At 31.2% G+C, this 20,525-nt stretch overlaps 1 protein-coding gene across 1 annotated transcript; it reads left to right on the top strand.

Annotated features, from left to right (window-relative positions):
- The first annotated feature begins 386 nt into the window (after positions 1 to 386).
- Positions 387 to 1,971, top strand: LOC107456555 (uroporphyrinogen decarboxylase). Its single transcript, XM_016074450.4, has one exon. It carries the CDS (start codon positions 672 to 674, stop codon positions 1,767 to 1,769), a length of 1,098 nt encoding a protein of 365 aa, XP_015929936.1. The 5' UTR covers positions 387 to 671; the 3' UTR covers positions 1,770 to 1,971.
- The last annotated feature ends 18,554 nt before the right edge of the window (positions 1,972 to 20,525 follow it).

Below are 20,525 nucleotides of genomic sequence, written 5' to 3'. Positions count from 1 at the left end.
ATAACCAGCATTATGCTTTTTTTTATTGTTTGGTTTACTGTACCTGTTGAAATTATAGGGCATGTATGGCATAACCGGTACAGTACACATGAACTTCAAACGTTGAAAGCTACGGCTTTTGCAAACCAGCTACAGCAAAATCGTAGACAAGTGTTCAGTTAAAATTATTCCAAAATTGTCTATTTCTAGAGGGCCAATTTTACTAAATGCGGTTCACGCACTTTTGATCGCCGCTAAGGAAATTGAAGAAAAAGAATATGATTGGTTTTCGTTCTTCCTCGACAGCGATTGCAAGTGCGTGAGCAATATTTTGGGGGAGTACCTTTAACGACTTGAATGCAATGAAATTTCGTTGGAAAATATATTTCACTAATCAAATTTTCATTGACATACGTAACATTTTCGCAAGTGTAGTAAAAAAATCCGTAAAAGATCATTGTCACTGGCGGCGATTTTCTGCATGTGAAAAAATTGCTTTCAGAGAGAACGGTCTGTGATGATTTATCCAAAAAGTATCTATGCTCTCTCGGCTTCCTCGTTTCATAATATACAAAGAACTGAACTGAAGTTACAAATCAAACCTCTCAAAACAAAAGTACTTTTAATTTGTGCAATATTACGTGGAATATTGATAGTATTCAGCAAGTTTAACGTCTAAAAGTTTTCAAAAAATGGAAGATGATAAAAAGTTCCCTCCCCTACAGAACGATCTTATCCTACGAGCAGCGTGGGGTCAAAAAACAGAACGGGTACCTGTCTGGATTATGCGGCAGGCTGGTAGATATCTACCTGAATTTCAAGAAGTTCGTAAGAAACACCCTTTTTTCGAAATATGCCAGACTCCTTCTTTAGCTTGTGAAATTACTCTACAGCCTATAAAACGTTTTCCACTCGATGCTGCCATTATATTTTCTGACATACTTGTAATTCCACAAGCATTAGGGATGAATGTTGAGATGGTACCAGGAATCGGGCCCGTCATTTCAGACCCCTTGCATGACCCCCTAGATTTACATGCCCTATGCTTTCCCTGTGAGGTCGAAAAAGAACTTGGCTACGTTTTCGAAGCCATAACACTTACCCGCAAAGAATTGAATGGTAAAGTTCCCTTAATAGGTTTCTCCGGTGCTCCTTGGACACTTTTCTGCTATATGGTCGAAGGCCAAGGTTCGAAAACTATGTCCAAAGCTAAAGGATGGCTATACAAGTGGCCCAAAGGTAGCCATTCAATTCTTGAAATGCTCACAGATGTCATTGTTAATTACTTAATAGGCCAAGTGAAAGCTGGAGCTCAACTTTTGCAAGTGTTTGAATCAAGTGCAGAGCATCTTGGTCCAGAGCAGTTTAAAACTTTTGCATTGCCTTACATAAAAGATATAAAGAAGAGAGTGACAGAAGGTATCATTCAACAAGGCCTTAATAAAGTTCCTATGACATTGTTTGCTAAAGGCACTTGTAGTGTTTTACCTTTTTTAAATGATACTGGGTATGAAGTGATCAGTTTAGATTGGACTATTTCTCCAGATGTTGCTAGAAGCAAAATTTCTGAAAATATCACTCTTCAGGGTAACTTAGATCCATGTGCCTTGAAGGCGGAACCTTCTTCTATTGAAGATATGGTTTCTAAAATGATTAAAGGCTTTGGCACTCAGCGTTATATTGCAAATTTGGGCCATGGTATCTATCCTGAAATGGATCCTGATAATGTTGCTGTTTTTATTGACAGTGTGCATAATATTTCAGCTGCAATTAATAGTTCAAAAGAATGATGGGTAGTTATAATAAATTTTATGGATCAAATGTTAAACATAAATGAGCTTTTAATGTTGGAATCCGTTGAATTTGTAATTCTTTATTTCATATTTTGTATTAATTATAAATTTATATATTGTTGGCTACTGTCTAGTGTGTAATTCAGTATAATTTGTTACGTAATGTTTTTTTTAATAAAATTTATTTTAAATATACAAATTCTCACAATTAATGTTGATTGAAAATATGACCTTAGCTTTATTTCTAATGTTATACAGAAGTAATATTTTCATTGAAATGTTTCTTTCATTTGTTAAGATTCAAGATAACCAAAGCAACAGAACCAACGTATTTTTGTACTCGTTGATTGTCGGGACCGTGAATCCAAATTTGTTAACACATAGAAACAATACCAGATTCTAATTACATTCATACAATGTGTTAATATATCAAATTTGGCAATATTATGATCATTAATGATAACAATGCTTATATATCGTGTAAGAAAATATCTCAATTGTCATGGAGATAACTATATTTTTTTTAATACAATAACATTGTGTGGCGTTTTTAAAAAGAGCTTATTTAGTTTTTTAAAAGTCGTTAAAGGTGCTTTTTTCATGAGGTGTTTTTTTAAAAAAAGCTTCATTTTCCTTTTCGAAAATCGGGCTGTTTTTCTTTACCATGTCAATTTTCGCTTCGTATTACGTAAAAGCGTGGTTTTCACATTGTTCTATTTAGCGTTTTCACAATTCATGTAACCACTATCCATTTCGACTTGCTGTCTGTCACAACATATGATAGTGCCAATCATGTTACATTTTTGATGAAATACTTAGGAGTTTCGGTGAGATTCTTGCACTCTCGTGTGCAACTCTACTTTGAAAAGAAGGTGCATTTATTGGGATCAAAGAGCAAAAGGGTGAGCCAACCTTCAAAAAATGCTTAGGGAGAACACTGTATAAATATATATTAAATGATTCATAGTTACGCTAACAAAATATAATTTTATACTAAAATTTTTCTTTCTTTAAATTTTCTTTTAAATCTATATTTGTGGTTTTCATGAAATGAAGAAATTATCTTGGGCAGTCTTACTGCAACTATAAAATCAGCCAATGATATAAATATTCTTCTAGATATTATTTTAAAAGTTATACAATATTGAAAATCATACTGAAGTACGTATGGTATAGAATTACTATGTTTGCATAACTTTACATATTATATGATACCATTGCATAAAAAATTTAGTTAGAATTTCATTCGATGTTTTTCTAATTTTATTTTTGAGAAAAAATCAGCATAGGTGGCAGCTATGTTATCACACATATTGCAATAAAATCAAGGCGAATAGAAATACTATTATAACAAATTACTGTGGTTGAAATCAAATGTGACAAAAATCCAATTTATTTTAATAATATATTTTTGCATATTTCTTACCAATTTCACGTATGTAGTATTTAAAGAATGGATTTTATACAGATCTATTAATAAATATATTTTAATCATCTATGTAATTCTGATCATATTCATAAAATTGCATTATTAATGTTTTGTAGCTTAAAAAATATATAAAATAAAAAAAAGAAATTCAAGAGCAGTTCTGATAGATTTTTTTTTTTCCTAAGAAAAAAAATTCATGTGAATTACAATTAAATTCAAGCTGATTCAAGTCGGTGAACCCTGCCCATTTGCTAGTTGAATTTTTATCTAATAAGTTTATATAAATTAAGTTTATCTAAATATCAGTTGACTATAATACACTCTTTAGTTATTTAATAAGTAATAATTATGTAAACTTTATTCTTCCGATTTTTTATCAACGTTTTTACTTTCTAGTTATATTTTGTTTTGTTTTTTAAATTTATTTGAATGTGTTTGTAAATAGTATTTTACAAAAATACTTTATTATCCTAGTTGATAGATCGATGGCATCAAACCTAATAAGTTTATCTAAATATCAGTACATTATAATGCATGCTTTGAAGAGTTATTTAAAAAAAATAATAATTATGAAAAGTTTCTTCTTCTATTTTGTATCAACGATTTTAATTTCTATTTATACTTTGTTTTTTAAAAACTATTTTTATACATTTCTAAATAGTATTTTACAAAAATACATTATTATCCTAGATGACCAAAATTAAACATATATAAGTACACATATGTTAATTCATGAACCTTTTGTCTTTCTTTGAATTACTCAGTGAATGAAACTAAAAATTTAATGAAAAGATATTTTAGTATTTATTTGAAAATTTTAAATGATAAGCAATTTACCCACAAATGATTCTAATTTGAGCCATCCACAAAGCATAACTAAATCTGTATTTTCCCATTAATTTACCTTCTCTGAATGGGCACTTTTAGAAATGCTTTAGAAGTACATATTATTATTATACATTGTACAGTACAGAACCCGTTATCCGGAAATCAGAAAACCGGAATGAAATTCGATCAATTTTCTCGCCATTTTTTAAAAAAGAAAAAAAATTTCCTCATAAGATTTTATGATTTTTCTTTCTTTTTTTAAAGATGTTTACCTTATCACCATTTTGGAAATAATCATTAGTGTATTACTTCATCGTTTTTTCTTATTTTTAAGATTATTTCCAAATTTTTTTTTTTTAGTTTGGTTTAACAATAAAAAAAACGGTTTTTTGTAGCGATTTAGAAAACCGGAAAAATCAGTTATCCGATTAAATCAAATGGTCCCGACCGTTCCGGATAATCTGTTCCCTACTGCATAATTTATTTAAAATGATGATTGTTTATTGAGGTGACCCAGGTTCAACTACTGGCTATGACTGTTTATTTTGAATACTGCTACAGTGTTGACAAAAAATATTCTCAGTTTAGAATTCTCATGGATTAGAACAGCATTTCCCAATTTTTTTACAGCTACGGAAGCCTACATAATCAACTTTCTTGCGACGAAATCCCAACCTTATAAATATAGTTTATTGAAGTAATTGTGAACGTTATAACCTATAGAAGACTATTTTTTTGAGTATTTAATTAGGGAAATAAAGATTTTTAGTCTTATCATTAATAATCTTAAATTAAATTATAGGTCCACCAGTTAAATTTGTAATACTTATGCTATATCTAGTCTAGTTTTGAATTTGTTTTTGGTGTATCTACATAAGCTGAAAATGAATAATAGAAAGCAGAATTGTGATTACTTCGAAATGAAAACTTAAAAGAACTGCTATAAGCGTTTAAATGATTATTGGGAAAATGTCTTTCTTTATTAAATAATTTAGTTATTTTGATTTGGAAAGCTGGATAGGGAAATGCTTATGCAATATTTTATAAACGCTTGTTCTTTTCATAATTAGTTCAATACATTTTTATTGGAAGTACATTTTCTTTTCAAACATGCCATTTCTATATCATTGGTAATTTACTTGAAGTAAATTCATGAAAGCAATCGAAAGATTAAATAAGTTATAAATTATAGGTTGGATCTAAGTGCAATGTTATTTTATTTTAATTGCTTTGAACAGCCCACCCAATTCTTCGGGGTTTACGACTACTAATGTTCAATTCCGTAAGCTTGTAATTTTGAACCCAATCTAAAAACAAGGGAACTCCTGAATCAAGTATTCAGAGAAATTAGCCTTCGTGGAGGACTTTTTTTATGGAACTAACTCGTTTTTGCTTTATATGGAGAGGAAAACCTCCTTTGGTAATTCTGATGGCAAGGACACTCTAATCCATGATCCATCTACCACTGAGGATATTTTACGTTAACACTGTGGCTGTGGTCAGTGCAAGCCGGATGAGGAATTCAAATCGACTAGTCATCATTGGGATTCGAACCCGTGTCACCTTATTAGAAAGCGAANAAACCTCCTTTGGTTATTCTGATGGCAAGAACATTCTAATCCAGGATATTTTACGTTAACACTGTGGCTGTGGTCAGTGCAAGCCGGATGAGGAATTCAAATCGACTAGTCATCATTGGGATTCGAACCCGTGTCACCTTATTAGAAGGCGAATGCTCTATCTACTGAACCATCACGGTTTCTAAATACTATGATAAGAGGTTTCAAAACTCATCATTGGTTATGAAAAGTACTAGCTCGCGAAACCCTTGGGTTCCACGGAACACCATTCGGGAACCACTGAGTTCCTTTGCCATCAGACGAAACGTTGAAGCTTTTCGCAGTTCTTCTGTCCATATAAAACAAATGCAGTTTCACTCAAAAGGTTTTACGCGATCTTGAATTAGCTCCAACGCTTGATACAGAAGCTCTCTTGCAGTCTTACTTCGAAAAAATTCTGTGTCTTGATATCTTTTTGAAATTTCCCTCGTACTGATTACTTTTCAAGTTTTGATTTTAATTGCTTTTAAATTTTTTGGTGAAAGCAATACCAACATTTTAAAAAAGCTGGGACGAAACACTATGTAGGTTTTAAATTTAAAAAAGAGAAGAAATATGATCACGTGTCATTTCTAATCTATAGGAAATCTCAAAACGATGTCAGGTTGCATACTATTTTTTTTTTCTAAACTAAATTTTTCTTGTTTAAACGTATTGATCAGATCTGTGACAATAAGAGTAGTCAAATTAAATAGATTAAATTTATAAAATTATGATACAATTGAAAAAATTTTACTGATTATAAAACTAAGTTGAAAGGCATCGATAGTTACTATCAGTTTTACATTATTTTTTAGCCTTTTTCTGAAAACTAAATTTTGAACCTTTTCAATGAAGACTGACTTCGCATTCGATTTTTTTTTTCCTCCTCAGATTAACAGGAGTGCCCCCTCCCATCTAGCTTGTGTTGTTGATTCTATTTCCACTTACAAATCAGTAAGCCTGCTTGAAATCAAGCGAATTTTTAAGGCAGAGGGTGCGTTTCTCGTCTTTTCAGTGACAACATGTGACCAAGAATACGACTACACACATCACAGCCCGTTTTACAGGGAGGACCAAATCATACTCCACTTATTAATCGTAATTTCGACCTGAACCAGAGAACGATCGATTTCCAATTCTGTTCCCTCAGAGGTATTTTATTTTATAAACGTCGTTGAACTGCCGACCCAATTTTGGGTTCATAGCTACACAGGCCAATCAAGAAGACAATGGAACTCCTGGATCAAGCCTTCGTGGACGACTTTTTGATGGAACTAACGCGCATTTGCGTTACATGGAGAGGAAAACCTGCCACGGTTAGCTTGATGGCAAGGGGCCTCTAACCTATGATCCGTCTACAACTGAGAATATTTTACGTCAGCACTGTGATCGGCGCGAGCCGGTTACAGAATTCGTATTGACCAGCCATCGCTGGCATTCCCATGAGCCACCACGGCTCCCCCGCTGGTATTTATTTGTTATGGGAACTTGGAGGACTTTGTGACTCCGAGAAATTTCACCAGTCACCGTTTAATACACGTGGAATCTTTGGCCAACGGAACACGAACTCGAGCGTAACGTCCTGCCAACCAGGCTATCCCGGCCTTAGCTGGCTTGTAAATAATTCTTCCAATTTCTCCTGACGTTCAGTCAAGATTTAAATTAATTAATATAAATCTATGTCAATTAATGTAAATCTTGACTCATAATTAAATGTACATAATTAATAAAGTTTCATAGATTTGAAACTTAATTCTATTTCAATTGTCAATTCTTTTCACGCTCTTAGTTGAACGATTTGATATCTTTAATTCCAAATTTGTCTATTCCGGCTTCAAATACACAATCAAAATAGTTGTCTGAAAAAGAGTATCAAAAAACAGATTTTTTTCCCCCTCCGATTCTTACTGAAAATTTTTCTGAGGGATAATCAAAATTATTAATGTATCTCCATCCTCTTAAGCTCGTTGATTACTTTAGTTACTATCGTTCTCCTCTTTTTTGCGCTACTATGCCAAGCAAAAACATTTTTTTTTTTTAATTATTAATATTGCGTATTTGTCAGAATGGATTCCCGTAACAGCCCGCTGTTGACCAGGGGAGAGATCATGTGGAGGATAGGCCACCACAATTTCGTGACCAATGGCATTTCATACATGACACAATTGTGGTAAGGTGGTCAGCATTACGCACAGACCGCTTTTACTTCTCAGATAAGCTGGTCCCTATCGGTCGGAAGCTGGGAGGATTTCAAGCAGCCACTGAAAGATCGATAGCACTGAAAAATAATTGTTATTTTAGGGTACTAAATTAAATTTTGTTCTTTTTATTAAACATAACCTCGGAAATTGTTTTTTTTCCCTTCGTACAAGGAAAAAGCAACTTAAAATCCTCAAAAAAATAATGCGCAATAGTATTTCGTTACACCTCAGCCATTAACAATGTCCACTAGAAAACACTTTCAATTACATTCTTAATACCTGAAAGTAAATAACATGACTATTATATTGTCATGTCATATTTAATGCAGAATGCGCCATAATTCACACACAGTACCTTGACATTGTTGAAAGTGAATAATAGAAAAAAGAATTAAAAGAAACACTTTGACAGCTGTTTCCTATTCATTATTTACTTTTTCACAGCAGATGCTGCCACCATTTCATTTCCTGGGATAGCGTCCATTTATATCAGCGTTAATATTAATTGTCTTGTCACGTGACACGACCTGCCCGAAAGGGTGAAATTAGTCCCTAATTTGGGGAATCACTTTGTAGTTAAACAATACTTTGATGGGCCTTGACCTCTCTTATCATAAACGTTGATTCAAAAGCAAAGAAAAGCCGTGAAAAGAACATTAATTTAGAATGTCATAATTATATTATTATTCATGCAATGATTAATCATTGTTTATCTGAACTGATATTTAATTACAATATCTAAAAATTGCATCTTAAGTCTGTTGACGATGCAAATACATTTAAAGATAAGGCTGTTTTGCGATGTGCATCAACAAAACAGATTGCATCATATTTTAAAAATAACCTGACATTTTTAATTGGCGATTGTAAAACTTCACGATGAATCACGATAGTTTTTTTTTTCTTTTTTTTTTCCAAGAGTAGTTCTGGACTAAAAATTACCTTGAAAATTGATATCAAAACTTTCAATTGTGAATAAAAAGGATTTTTAAAATAATGAATTGACCACCTTGAAAAACTTTTGATCTAATGATTGTATATTCACTTTCTTGAACTCAATGGTGCGAGGGGGTAACCTCAAATATGCTAATTAATTAGAGCAAACGATATTTTAAGTTACAATATCAGACACAAAAACGAACTTTCTCTGAATAAACATATCTTTCTTTAGCCGGATCTAGATTTTCGACTTTCAAAATATCCGCTATCGGGGGAAATATGGTCCCAATAGTTTGGTTAGAAGAGCAGTCCAAAGTTTGGACTCCTTGGTGTTAATTTCACTTTTTACGTATTTCGCAAAAAGTAAAATTAAATTTGAGTATCTCGAGAGCTTTTTAAGCAAATTGAAAAAATTTTACACGCAATTAAAAAATTCGTTTATCCAAAGATAATTTCTTACAAAATATATATCTTTTAGAAAAATATATCTATCTTTTATTATATTTAATATATATTTATTATTATTAAATGTAACTTTTTATTATTTTATTTAATAATAATCAAAAGACTTTTGAATAGTAGTGAATACACATTTTTACATCATTTTAAAGAATGCAACTTTAATGGCATAATACAAAATTTGATGGAAATCGGTCGAATAGTTCCTGAGAAATTAAATTTGGGAAAAGTCGTATTTTTAAAATTTAATTTCTCATAAACTGTTCGACCGATTTTAGCATAAAAATTTCATTCTTTAAATTGATATAAAAAAATTTTGTACCTTGCAATTCGAAACATTTTCGAATATTATTAAATAAAATAATAAATATTTATTAAAAGTCATATTTCATTCAATTATTTTTGGATATACGAATTTTATAATTGAGTGTCCAAGTTTTTCAATTCGTTTAAAAAATTTTCGAGATATGAACACCACTATTGGGACCATATTTCCCAGATTTCGGTTCATGAAACATTCATTGTTTCGAAATTTTAGAGTCAAAGGATAGGCTTTTAAATATGCTTCCTCAGAATGGAGATATAAAACAAATAAAGGTGAGAAAATTTAGAAGAAAAAGAAATTGCACCACAGGAGTTTCGAAACATAAACTTTCGTCACTATTACTAATAAGTAAATATTAATTAGTATTAGATATTAATTGTGTATTTTTCCTCTCATAAATTTCAAATAAAGCTTGAACGTTGTAGTTAGGGGAGGTAGGTATAGATTAGAAGATGGAACAAAGCATTGGAGTCGAAAGCATATAATTTTCTAGAAGGACGAAATTAAAATATCCAGTTACAATAGGTCTTTAAATTTCACACATGAAAAAAAAATCGGAATTTCGTTCCTTCTGTTTAATATCTGTAAAAAGATTCTTTTTTTTTATTATTCATTTACCATTTTTATTTAGTTGAATTTAACTATGCATGTAATACGAGTAAATAAACATAACAATTTATAAAATTACAAAAGTAATTCTTAGTGATAATAAAATGCATTAAAAACAACGTTCAGTATCACAAATAGTAACATTAAAACCTATAAGGGTTTCGGCCTGATAATGTGCACATTTATCAGTAGGATAAAAGATAGAAATGGAAAAACAAAGATAATTTAATTTGACAGAAGTTACGGCACACTTAAGGAATACGATTAAAAGATGAAATGAGAGAAGATCAAAAAATTAAAAATTACACAAGATTAAAAGCTAATTATTTCCAAATATTTAAGAAGCATCGTATTAGGGGGATTGACAAAAGAGTTTTTGTTTTGAGAAAGAAACTCTCCCCAAAACTCAGGTCAAACCATTAAATACATTTTATGGAAGATGTGAGAAGAAAAATCGAACGTTTTTGGTTCTATTTTTTTTTAGCCGAGGTTTGAGAGCTCGTTTAGTTTTTCCTACTATGACAGTCCACATTGGCAGACGATTTGGGCATTTTAGTTGTTAATAAAACGCGCCCTCCAAAAAATTAGGGTTTCGTTCCTTTGGACTAGTCCCTATTCGCTTACGTCGTGATTATCAGGTAATACATCTCATAATGGGACCCATTTTAACCCTTTGAACGAACACAAATACAAATAGTAATAAAATTTAAACGAGAACGTGACAAGCATTTTATTCTTTGAAAGAAGTCAAAAGTAAATAGTAGTGATAAAGATGAAATAGGAAAGACATAGGTGCTTTTAACTCTTTGAAAGAAAGTAAAATCAAATAGTGATAAAATTGAAACTGGAATGATGAGATAAAGGCATTTTTAACTCTTTGAAAGAAGACAAAAGTAAATAGTGATTGAGTTGCAAGGGGAAAGACATAGGTGTTTTTTAATCTTTGGAAGAAAAGCAAATAGTCATAAAATTGAAACTGGGAAAATATAAATATTTTATCTCTCTGATAAAAGAAAAAAAGCAAATAAAAATTTTTTTTAAAAAAATCAAATCTCTTTTAACTTTAAATAAACTCAACTTAAAATGATTATAAATAAAAGAGATGATTATAAATAAAAGCAAATTGATAGGCAAAAGCAAAAAGTGATGAAATTGAAACAAAAAGAAAGGTATTTCATTTCTCTGAAAGAAGACGCAAGCAAATCGGAATTAAAAATAAATAAATAAATAAAATCGAATCTCTTTTAAGCTAACTCAACTTTAAATAAATCACCGGATTTAATCAATAATAAATAAGGACCTCTTAAAAAATTTTATGTTTCTCAAGTCAGTTGTAAAAAAAGGAGAAACTGATTGCATGTACTACTTAAATCAAAATTCTCTCGTAAGTGCCCTGAACTGCTGCAAAATTGTAAGGTTTGCAGTAGTTAATGAAGTAAAAATATAATATTCATAAAAATATTTGAAATGAATTATTTTCATTAAAATTTTTTATAAAATTGCAATACCTCATACCTCCCTCCCAAACAGTATTCAAAGAGGGGAATGAGATGAGGACAATTATCCCAGGACCCGATTGTGATTCTTTAAGTGAATTGTTCTTCCTATTTTTTTTTTTTTTTTTTTANTTTTTTTTTTTTTTTTTTTTTTTTTTTTTTTTTTTTTTCTTTCAGGAGTAATCCTGGGCTGTAAATTGCCTTGAAAATTCATATCAAAACTTTCAACTGTGAATTAAAAGGATTTTTAAATGTACCGTGCGCGAAATAATGAACTGACCACCTTGAAATACTTTTGATCTAATGATCGTATATTCACTTTCTAGGACTCAATGGTTCGAGACGGTAACCTCAAATATGCTAATTAATTAGACACAAAAACGTACTTTCTCTGCATAAACAGTTCTTTTTATCGCCGCAAGTGGATTTTTGACTATCAAAATATCGGCAAATATGGTCCCACTATAGTTTGGTTAGAGGAGTAGTCCAAAGTTTGGTCTCCTTAATGTCAATTTTACTTTTTGTGTATTTCGCTGTACCTCGTGAGCTTTTTAAGCGAATTTTTAAAAAAAAATTTGCACAATTAGAAAATTTGTTTATCCAAAGATAATTTCATGCAAAATATATATCTTTAAGAAATATATCTTTAAAAAATATATATATCCATTATCTATTTACTATATTTAATATATATTTATTATATTTAATGTATATTTATTATTATTAAATATAACTTTTTATTATTTTATTTAATAATAATCAGAAGAATTTTGAATAGTAGTGGATACAAATTTTTACATAATTTTAAAGAATGCAGCATTAATGGCAAAATACAGCATTTGAGCCGAATAAATTGGTCGAATAGTTCCTGAGAAATTGAATTTGGAAAAAGTCGCATTTTTAAAATTTAATTTCTCATGAACTGTTCGACCGATTTTAGCATTAAAATTTCATTCTTTAAATTGATGTAAAAAATTTGTATACCATACAATTCAAAACAGTTTCGACTATTATTAAATAAAATAATAAATATTTATTAAAAGTCATATTTCATTCAATTATTTTTGGATATACGAATTTTATAATTGAGTGCACAAGTTTTTCAATTCGTTTAAAAACTTTTCGAGATATGAACACAACTATTCGGACCATATTTTCCAGATTTCGGTTCATGAAATATATTGATTTCTGCGTGTTTTTGTTTCGAAATCATAAAGCTAAAGGATAGCCTTTTAAATATGCTCCCTCAGAATGAGGATGTAAACCAAATAACGGTGGGAAAATTTAGAAAAAATAATTACATCACAGGAGTTTCAAAACATAAACTTTCATCAATATTACTAATAAGTAAGTATTAATTAGTATTAGATATTAATTGGGTATTTTTACTCATATAAGTTTCAAATAAAACTTAGAATTTTTTATAAAAATTGAACGTTGTAATTAGGGGAGGTAGGTATAGAAGTTGGAACAAAGCATTGGAGTCGAAGGCATATAATTTTCTAGAAAGACGAGATTAAAATATCCAGTTACAATAGATCTTTAAATTTCACACATGAAAAAAAATTCGAAATTTTTTTCTGTTAAATATCTGTAAAAAGATTCTTTTTTTTATTATTCATTTACCATTTCTTTTATTCAGTTGAATTTAACCATGTAATATGCTACCATGTAATACTAGTAAATAAACATAACGATTTATAAAATTACGAAAATAATTCTTAGTGATAATAAAATGCAATAAAAACAACGCTCAGTATCACAAATAGTAACATTAAAACCTACAAGCGTTTCGGCCTGATAATGTACACATTTATCAGTAGGATAAAAAGATAGGAATGGAAAAACAGAGATAATTTAATCTGACTGAAGTTACGACACACTTAAGAAATAAATATACGATTAAAAGATGAAAAGAGAGAAGATTTAAAAATTACACATGATTAAAAATTAATTATTTCCAAATATTTAAGAAGTATGGGGATTGACAAAAGAGTTTTTGTTTTGAGATAGAAACTCTCTCAGAAGCTCAGGTCAAACCATCCAATACATTTTATGGAAGATGTTGGAAAAAAAATCGAACCTATGGCCTCTATCCAGCACCGATTAGTGATGGAGATCTTGGTTCTAGTTCTTTGAGCCGAAGTTTGAGGGCTCGTTTAGTTTTTCCTATTTATGTATGACAGTCCACATCGGTAGAGGATTTAGGCATTTCAGATGTTAATAATCCTCTAAGCGCCCTCCTGAAAATTAGGGTTTCGTTCCTATGAACTAGTCCCTACTCGCACACGTCGTGATTATCAGGTAATACATCTTATAATGAGACCCATTTTAACCCTTTGAGCGAACACGAATACAAATAGTAATAAAATTACAGCGGGAACGTGATAAGCATTTTATTCTTTGAAAGAAGTCAAAAGTAAATAGTGATTATGTTGAAACGTGAAAGACATAGGTGCTTTTAACTCTTTGAAAGAAAGTAAGAGCAAATAGTGATAAAATTAAAACTGGAAAGAGATAAAGGCATTTTTGACTCTTTGAAAGAAGACAAAAACAAGTAGTGATAAAACTGAAAGGGAAACAGGATAGATATTTTAATTCTTTGAAAGAAAACAAAAGCAAATAGTGATTAAGTTGAAAGGGGAAAGACATAGGTGTTTTTAACTCTTTGGAAGAAAAGAAAATAGTGATAAAATTGAAACTGGAAAGAGATAAAGGCATTTTTAACTCTTTGAAAGGAGATTAAAGCAAATAGTGATAAAACTCAAACGGGGAATGAGACAAATATTTTATCTCTCTGAAAAAAGAATAAAAGCAAATAAAAAATTTAAAAAAAAAAGCAAATCTTTTTTAACTTTAAATAAACTCAACTTAAAATCTAAGAGATGATTATAAATAAAAGCAAATTGATAGACAAAAGCAAAAAGTGATTAAATTAAAACAAAAAGATGGGTATTTTGTTTCTCTGAAAGACGCAAGCAAATCGAAATTAAATGTAAATAAATAAATAAAATCGAATCTCTTTTAAGCTCCCTCAACTTTAAATAAATCCCCGGATTTAATCAATAATAAATAAGGGCCTCTTAAAAATTTTCTATGTTTCTCAAGTGAGTTGTTAAAAAAAGTAGAAACTGATTACATGTACTACTTGAATCAAAATTCTCTCGTAAGTGCCCTCAACTATAAGCTTTTGCAGTAGTTAATGAAGGAACACATAAAAATATTTTAAATTAATTATTTTCATTAAATTTTTTTATATAATTGCAATACCTCGTACCTCCCTCCCAAACAGTATTCAAAGGAGGGAATGAGACAAGGACAATTATCCCAGGAGCCGATTTTGATTCTTTAAGTGAATAGTTCTTCTTATTTTTTTTTTTTTAAATGTAGAGAATTCCTTTATATTTAATAATATTAACTGGCAAACCTTTCATTTTCAGTAGAAATAAGCACGAATAAAAACAAGCTATTATTTTTATAATATTCAGAGAATCAGAGTGTAAACTACAGTTTTAAAATAAATTTAACAAAAAAATTAAGAAAAGGTGAAAACAAGACTTTTTAAGTTTTGCGTAAAGACCCGTAATAAAATATTTACTGAAACCAATTAAACCTGCATCCACCCTTTCCTTATACTAGCATAACAATTATGAAATGTCGATGTAAATCTACATTTCAAAATTGAGAGAGAGATTTTTAAATTGTGCACACGCGCACCCCTATGCATTATTTATATTTGTGCATTATCTCTACTTTCTTCAAGAAAAAAGGAAATATTTGATCGTTTAAAAGTCGAAAGATTGATAGCTATGTTTTGAACATATAAATATTGCTCCAGGTAATATAAAATCTCGTTTGGTTTTGAAAGAATTCGTGATTCCCCGAGTTTCAAAACAATTCTAGAACTATGACTTATAGTTTGAAGATCAAATTAAGCCAATGCGATTTCATGACAGCAAAAAGGTGTAATTTTAGCCTTTTTCTCTTCAGAAGAACAATGAGTTTTGTATTAAAGTAATGGAGGAGGTGTTTTTCAAATTTTCAACTTCATATGATAGAGTGAGAACATATATTCTTCTTTTACTCTTCAAAAGAAACTGCACGAATTCGTAATTTCATTCCACCCCAAAGGTTATAGGTTACCTGTCCAATATGACAATAATTTTGCCCTGCTTTTTTTTTTTTCTTTTTGCTCCCATGATATTATTAATTGCATACACCGGAGCTTGTTTATTCTATTTCTTTTTGTATCTAAACTCTCATTACTCTCTCTCGTTTTCTTTTAAATTTTTAGGAAGTATTTTCGCCATCCATCACTCTTTTAACGAGATATTTATATTCATAACCGTCGTTGAACAGCCGACCCAATTTTTTGTTTACGACAACTAATGTTCAACTCCGTAGCCTTGTAACTTTGAACCCAATCCAGAAGACAAGGGAGCTCCTGGGTCAAGCATTGGGCGAAATTTGCCATCGTAGAGGACTTTTTGATGGAACTAACCCGCATTTGCGTTATACGGAGAGGAAAACCTCCACTGATGGCAAGGAGACTCTAACCCATGATCCGTCCACCACCAAGGATATTTTAAGTCAGCACTGTGGTCAGTGCAAGCCGGAAGCGGAATTCGTATCGACCAGCCATTGCTGGGATTCGAACCTGGTTTATCTCATTGCAAGGCGAATGCTCTATCCCCTGAGCCCTCACGGCTCTTTTTAACCCGATATTTTAATTTATAACAGTCGTTGAACAGGCGACCCAATTTTTGAGGATTTACGACTACTAATGTATGTCCAATTCGGTAGCCTTGTAATTTTGAACCAAACCTTAAAGACAAGAGAACTACAAGATCAAGTATTGTGAGAAATTTACTTTCGCAGAAGACCTTTTGCTGGAACTAGCCCGCATCTGCGTTACACGGAGAGGAAAACCTCCCACGGTTAGCCAAACAGGAAGGTGACTCTAACATATGATCCGTCTACCACTAAGGATATTTTACGTCAGCACTGTGTTCGGTTTAAACCGGAAGCGGGCGGAATTCGTATCGACCAGCCATCGATGGCATTCAAACCGGGCTTGGGAGGCCATCGCTCTACCCCTTGAGCCACCACGACTTCTTTTAACAGGATGGACGGCGTTAGACTTAGGGGGGAACTGGCAGAAATGCTTAGTGGTAACAAAAAGATAGATTGCTCAGGACCGAAACAATGTAAAAGATTAATTTTATTTAATTTCTTAGCACCTTAACATTTAACTATTATTATTAATTTTATTTTCAAAGTTTTTATCAATAAAAATTAAGTATGAGGCCTTTAGAATAGGGGGATTTCGCATTTAAGGGTTCCATTTAAACAATCATCTAAAAATGTTTAAATATAGCTCATTCCACTTGATTTTCATGAAGAATTTTTCCGTGCGAGAATCAGTTTCCTTTAATTTTTCCATTTCCTGGGAACGTGGAAGCCTGATTAAGAGAAGGTTAGGCCCAGGGCAGAACACCAATTAAGGGGCCCCAAAATTTTCTCTAAGCATAAAATTTAGAATTATTTCATTTTAATAAAAATCTCACAAGTTACACCAATGTGGATAGTTAGATTTGTACTAAATGCATACGCCACGATGCTGCACCAATCAGATGTCTAATAAGCCCCAACGATTGAAAATCTGATTGGTAAATTGCGGTTATGCACGTGACGTGTGAATTACTAACTGTACTTCTTGAAATCGTAAAAACCTTAAGCTAAAATATTTTAAATAACAATATTTGGGGATCCCTAAGGTTCAAGGGCCCTGGGCAAATGCCCCCTTGCCCATGTTATAATTAGGTCCAAGAGATCACTGTCTTCAGGAGCCGTGCTTTGGTTGTCAACTTCATCTACGGTTTATCCCGTAGTGGACTGATTTTAAAAACACGGTACCCAGTGCATCATCGGCTGCTGGCAGTAAGCCGGTGAGCGATCACTTTGATCAGCCTGCAATGGACCGAAGGTGCACAGTATCGTTCCTCGTTAAACTGTTCTAAGGTAAAACGATCAACTTCGCGCTCAGGCTGTCGGGCTACCAAAGCAAGGGAGCCATCACCTCTGTAGAGGATAAAAATTGCGATGCCATGTCTTCGGATCATACTCAGGGATGTTTCCCGGTCCGTTGCCAATAGCCTATAGTGCATCTCAAGTATGACTTAAATAAAGTACCTACTTACTTCATCTATGGGAAAAGGACAAACAATTTTTAATATGGAAAAATACAAATAAATACTTTGATACTAAAAAAAACATTTTATGATTATGCATTAAAAAAATATAATTTTTTTTAAAATACCACAAACGTGGGGTCCTAGGCAAATGTCCCTTGTCTCTCTCTTACGACGGATTTGTTTTTTACATCAGTTATACAGCCCAAGTGAAGGAAAAATAATTTCTCCACTGTTCTAGTGAAAACTGCCATATTTATTTTTTGCATACTTATTTTCTAAACGTAGTTTTTAGTATTGGTAAGTCTAGGATTGTCCACGAAATAGGTTGGGAAAAATTGTATGAAATTCGCATCAACCCAATCATTATATTTTAGGGATTGTCCTAGAAATAGGTTAGGAAAAATTGCATGAAATAATATTAAAAAATAAAGCGCATGGCTTGAAATTATTGAAAGAGATTATATAGATACAAATTACTGCTGGTGTTCCATTAAAAGAGAGTTCGTCTAATATGGGTTCTGTAATGGTTTATGCATAAAAAAAAAGAAAACGATAGTCTGTAATGAATGGTTCTCACTTGAGGAGTACCTGTAGGGGGAGGCTTTTTATTTAGTATCGCTCTTTCCCAATTCTAGTAGTTCATTTTAATACATAATATTTTGGAATCATTTCTCAACAAATACCATGTAAATAACTTAACTTAATAAATTTAATGTAAACCAATTTTATATGATAGTCCTCTTGCAGAAAATGAAATAAAGCTTTAACAAAATTATAATATATTAATAACTTTTGTTTAATTGGTAATAATTGAAAATGTGTCCCATTAGTGCCATAAGTCAATCTGCAGGGGTGATTGTGACATGAAGTAAAAAACCCTGAAAATACATACAGTTTACATACAGTGAAATACATACAGTTTTAAAGACATAATTGGAACTGCATGTTAAAATTAATTAATAAAATTTATTAAATAATAGTTAGAAATTAAGATTTTGTTCTCAATGTATTTCTAAATAGTTACATGTTTACAATACCCTTGACACAACTACATTTCAATTGTAACAAAAATATGCATATAATTTTTAATCATTTATAAAACTGTTCATAAATTTCATTAAATGGATTAATTATACTATACAATCAAACTGACAGATAATCTAAATTTTAAAATTAATTTAAAGTAAAAATTACATATTCTATTCAAAATAAAAAACAAAAACATCAAATTTCTAAATTAATATCTATCTCTTAAAGAAAGATGAAAGTTTTGTTTGTTTAGTCTAAGACAAATGTTCTTTCTGAGAGTCAAGAGCCAATTTTCTTTTTCTGTCCTCTTTTTGAGAATCACAGTGCTTTTTACTTTGAACTGGAGAAGATTTAGCAGTGCAGGAAGGTGGAGAATCCACATGGCTCTCAGATACATGAATAGTAGCATTAGGGACAGTTTTTGCAAGACTGCTGGTAATTCGACCAACTGTAGATCAAATTATGAGCAAATTCACGGTTTAGTGGTTCATGAGCAGGATCTTTAGAGCCAAAAATCTCACAAGTACTGGCATTAAGAGAGGAAAGATAATATTTTGTTGTTTGAATTTAATCTATGGATTCAATATTAAGAGAAGTTCTATTTTCAGACATGATGTCACCCATCAAATTAAAGGTACTCTCAACTGATGGTCCGTGAAAACATGTTAAAAGAGCTTTAATCATCTTTGAAAGAATAGGATATTTTTTTACATTGCCTTCTTTAAGTTCAATCACTTTTGACCAATACTCCATCATAGACTTGCTTTCAAAAAAAGCCAAAGAATCATCAGTCTGATACTGCCTTAGTTCTAAGTCCAGCTTAAGTAGTTCTTGCTTTGAAATAACATTTGGCAAAAATTCTGCCAGCTTCATCAGTGCCAGAAAAGTTGTAGTTTCTCCTCTCAGAACAGGATTGAGAGCAGATAATTTAATTAACAAATGATTGCTCAAAGGTAACTTCTTCTGCATATAAGATGCGCAGTTAGAGTAACTTTTTTTCAACACCTTTAAGAAGTCCTGAATAGTAGAATCTGTTTTCTTACTGGTATCTGCAGAATTCATTCCAGAGAAAATGAGTCTGTCAGGCAAATAATTTTTAGAATCTGTGGGGTCGATTTTTAAGACATCCTGATAACATTTAATGTTGCACAAAAGCTCATGCTTCAAAAAAAAGGCAAAGAACTGCTTAGTCAGATTAAACATTTGAACATGTAGTTCATGTAATAGGCATTCATTTGATTGAAATAATTTAACATATTTATTAAAATGGGGCAAAACAGCTTGATAAATACCAATTTGTAATAATGTCTTTCTCTGCTCAACAAAAAGTCTTTGAATGATTCTTTTTTTCCTATTTCTTCCATCATCAGTGAGATGCTTCTTTTCCAGTTGTAATTGAATATCTTGAAGACTTTTAATTTCTTCATTAGAAAGTTGTCTTCTAGAAAAAACTTCCTTAATATCATTTTCATACAATTTTTTGTCTAATCCAACCCACGAAAAATAAAATATTAAAAGAGCATCCCATAAATATTGTAGACGTGAAGCATATAGAGCCATCTGTGATCAGGTCTATTTAAAGGTTTCAGTAACTTCATGTGAAGAAGTGAACAAATTTGGAAAAATAATTCCCTTTTATCAGC

Source organism: Parasteatoda tepidariorum, chromosome 5 (genome assembly GCF_043381705.1).
Source record: "Parasteatoda tepidariorum isolate YZ-2023 chromosome 5, CAS_Ptep_4.0, whole genome shotgun sequence".
Classification (NCBI taxonomy): Eukaryota; Metazoa; Arthropoda; class Arachnida; order Araneae; family Theridiidae; genus Parasteatoda; species Parasteatoda tepidariorum.
This window is presented reverse-complemented; position numbering and strand designations above follow the sequence as displayed.

Coding starts and splice junctions, on each gene's coding strand:
- LOC107456555 (XM_016074450.4), top strand. CDS start 672: ATGGAAGATGATAAAAAGTTCCCTCCCCTACAGAACGATCTTATCCTA.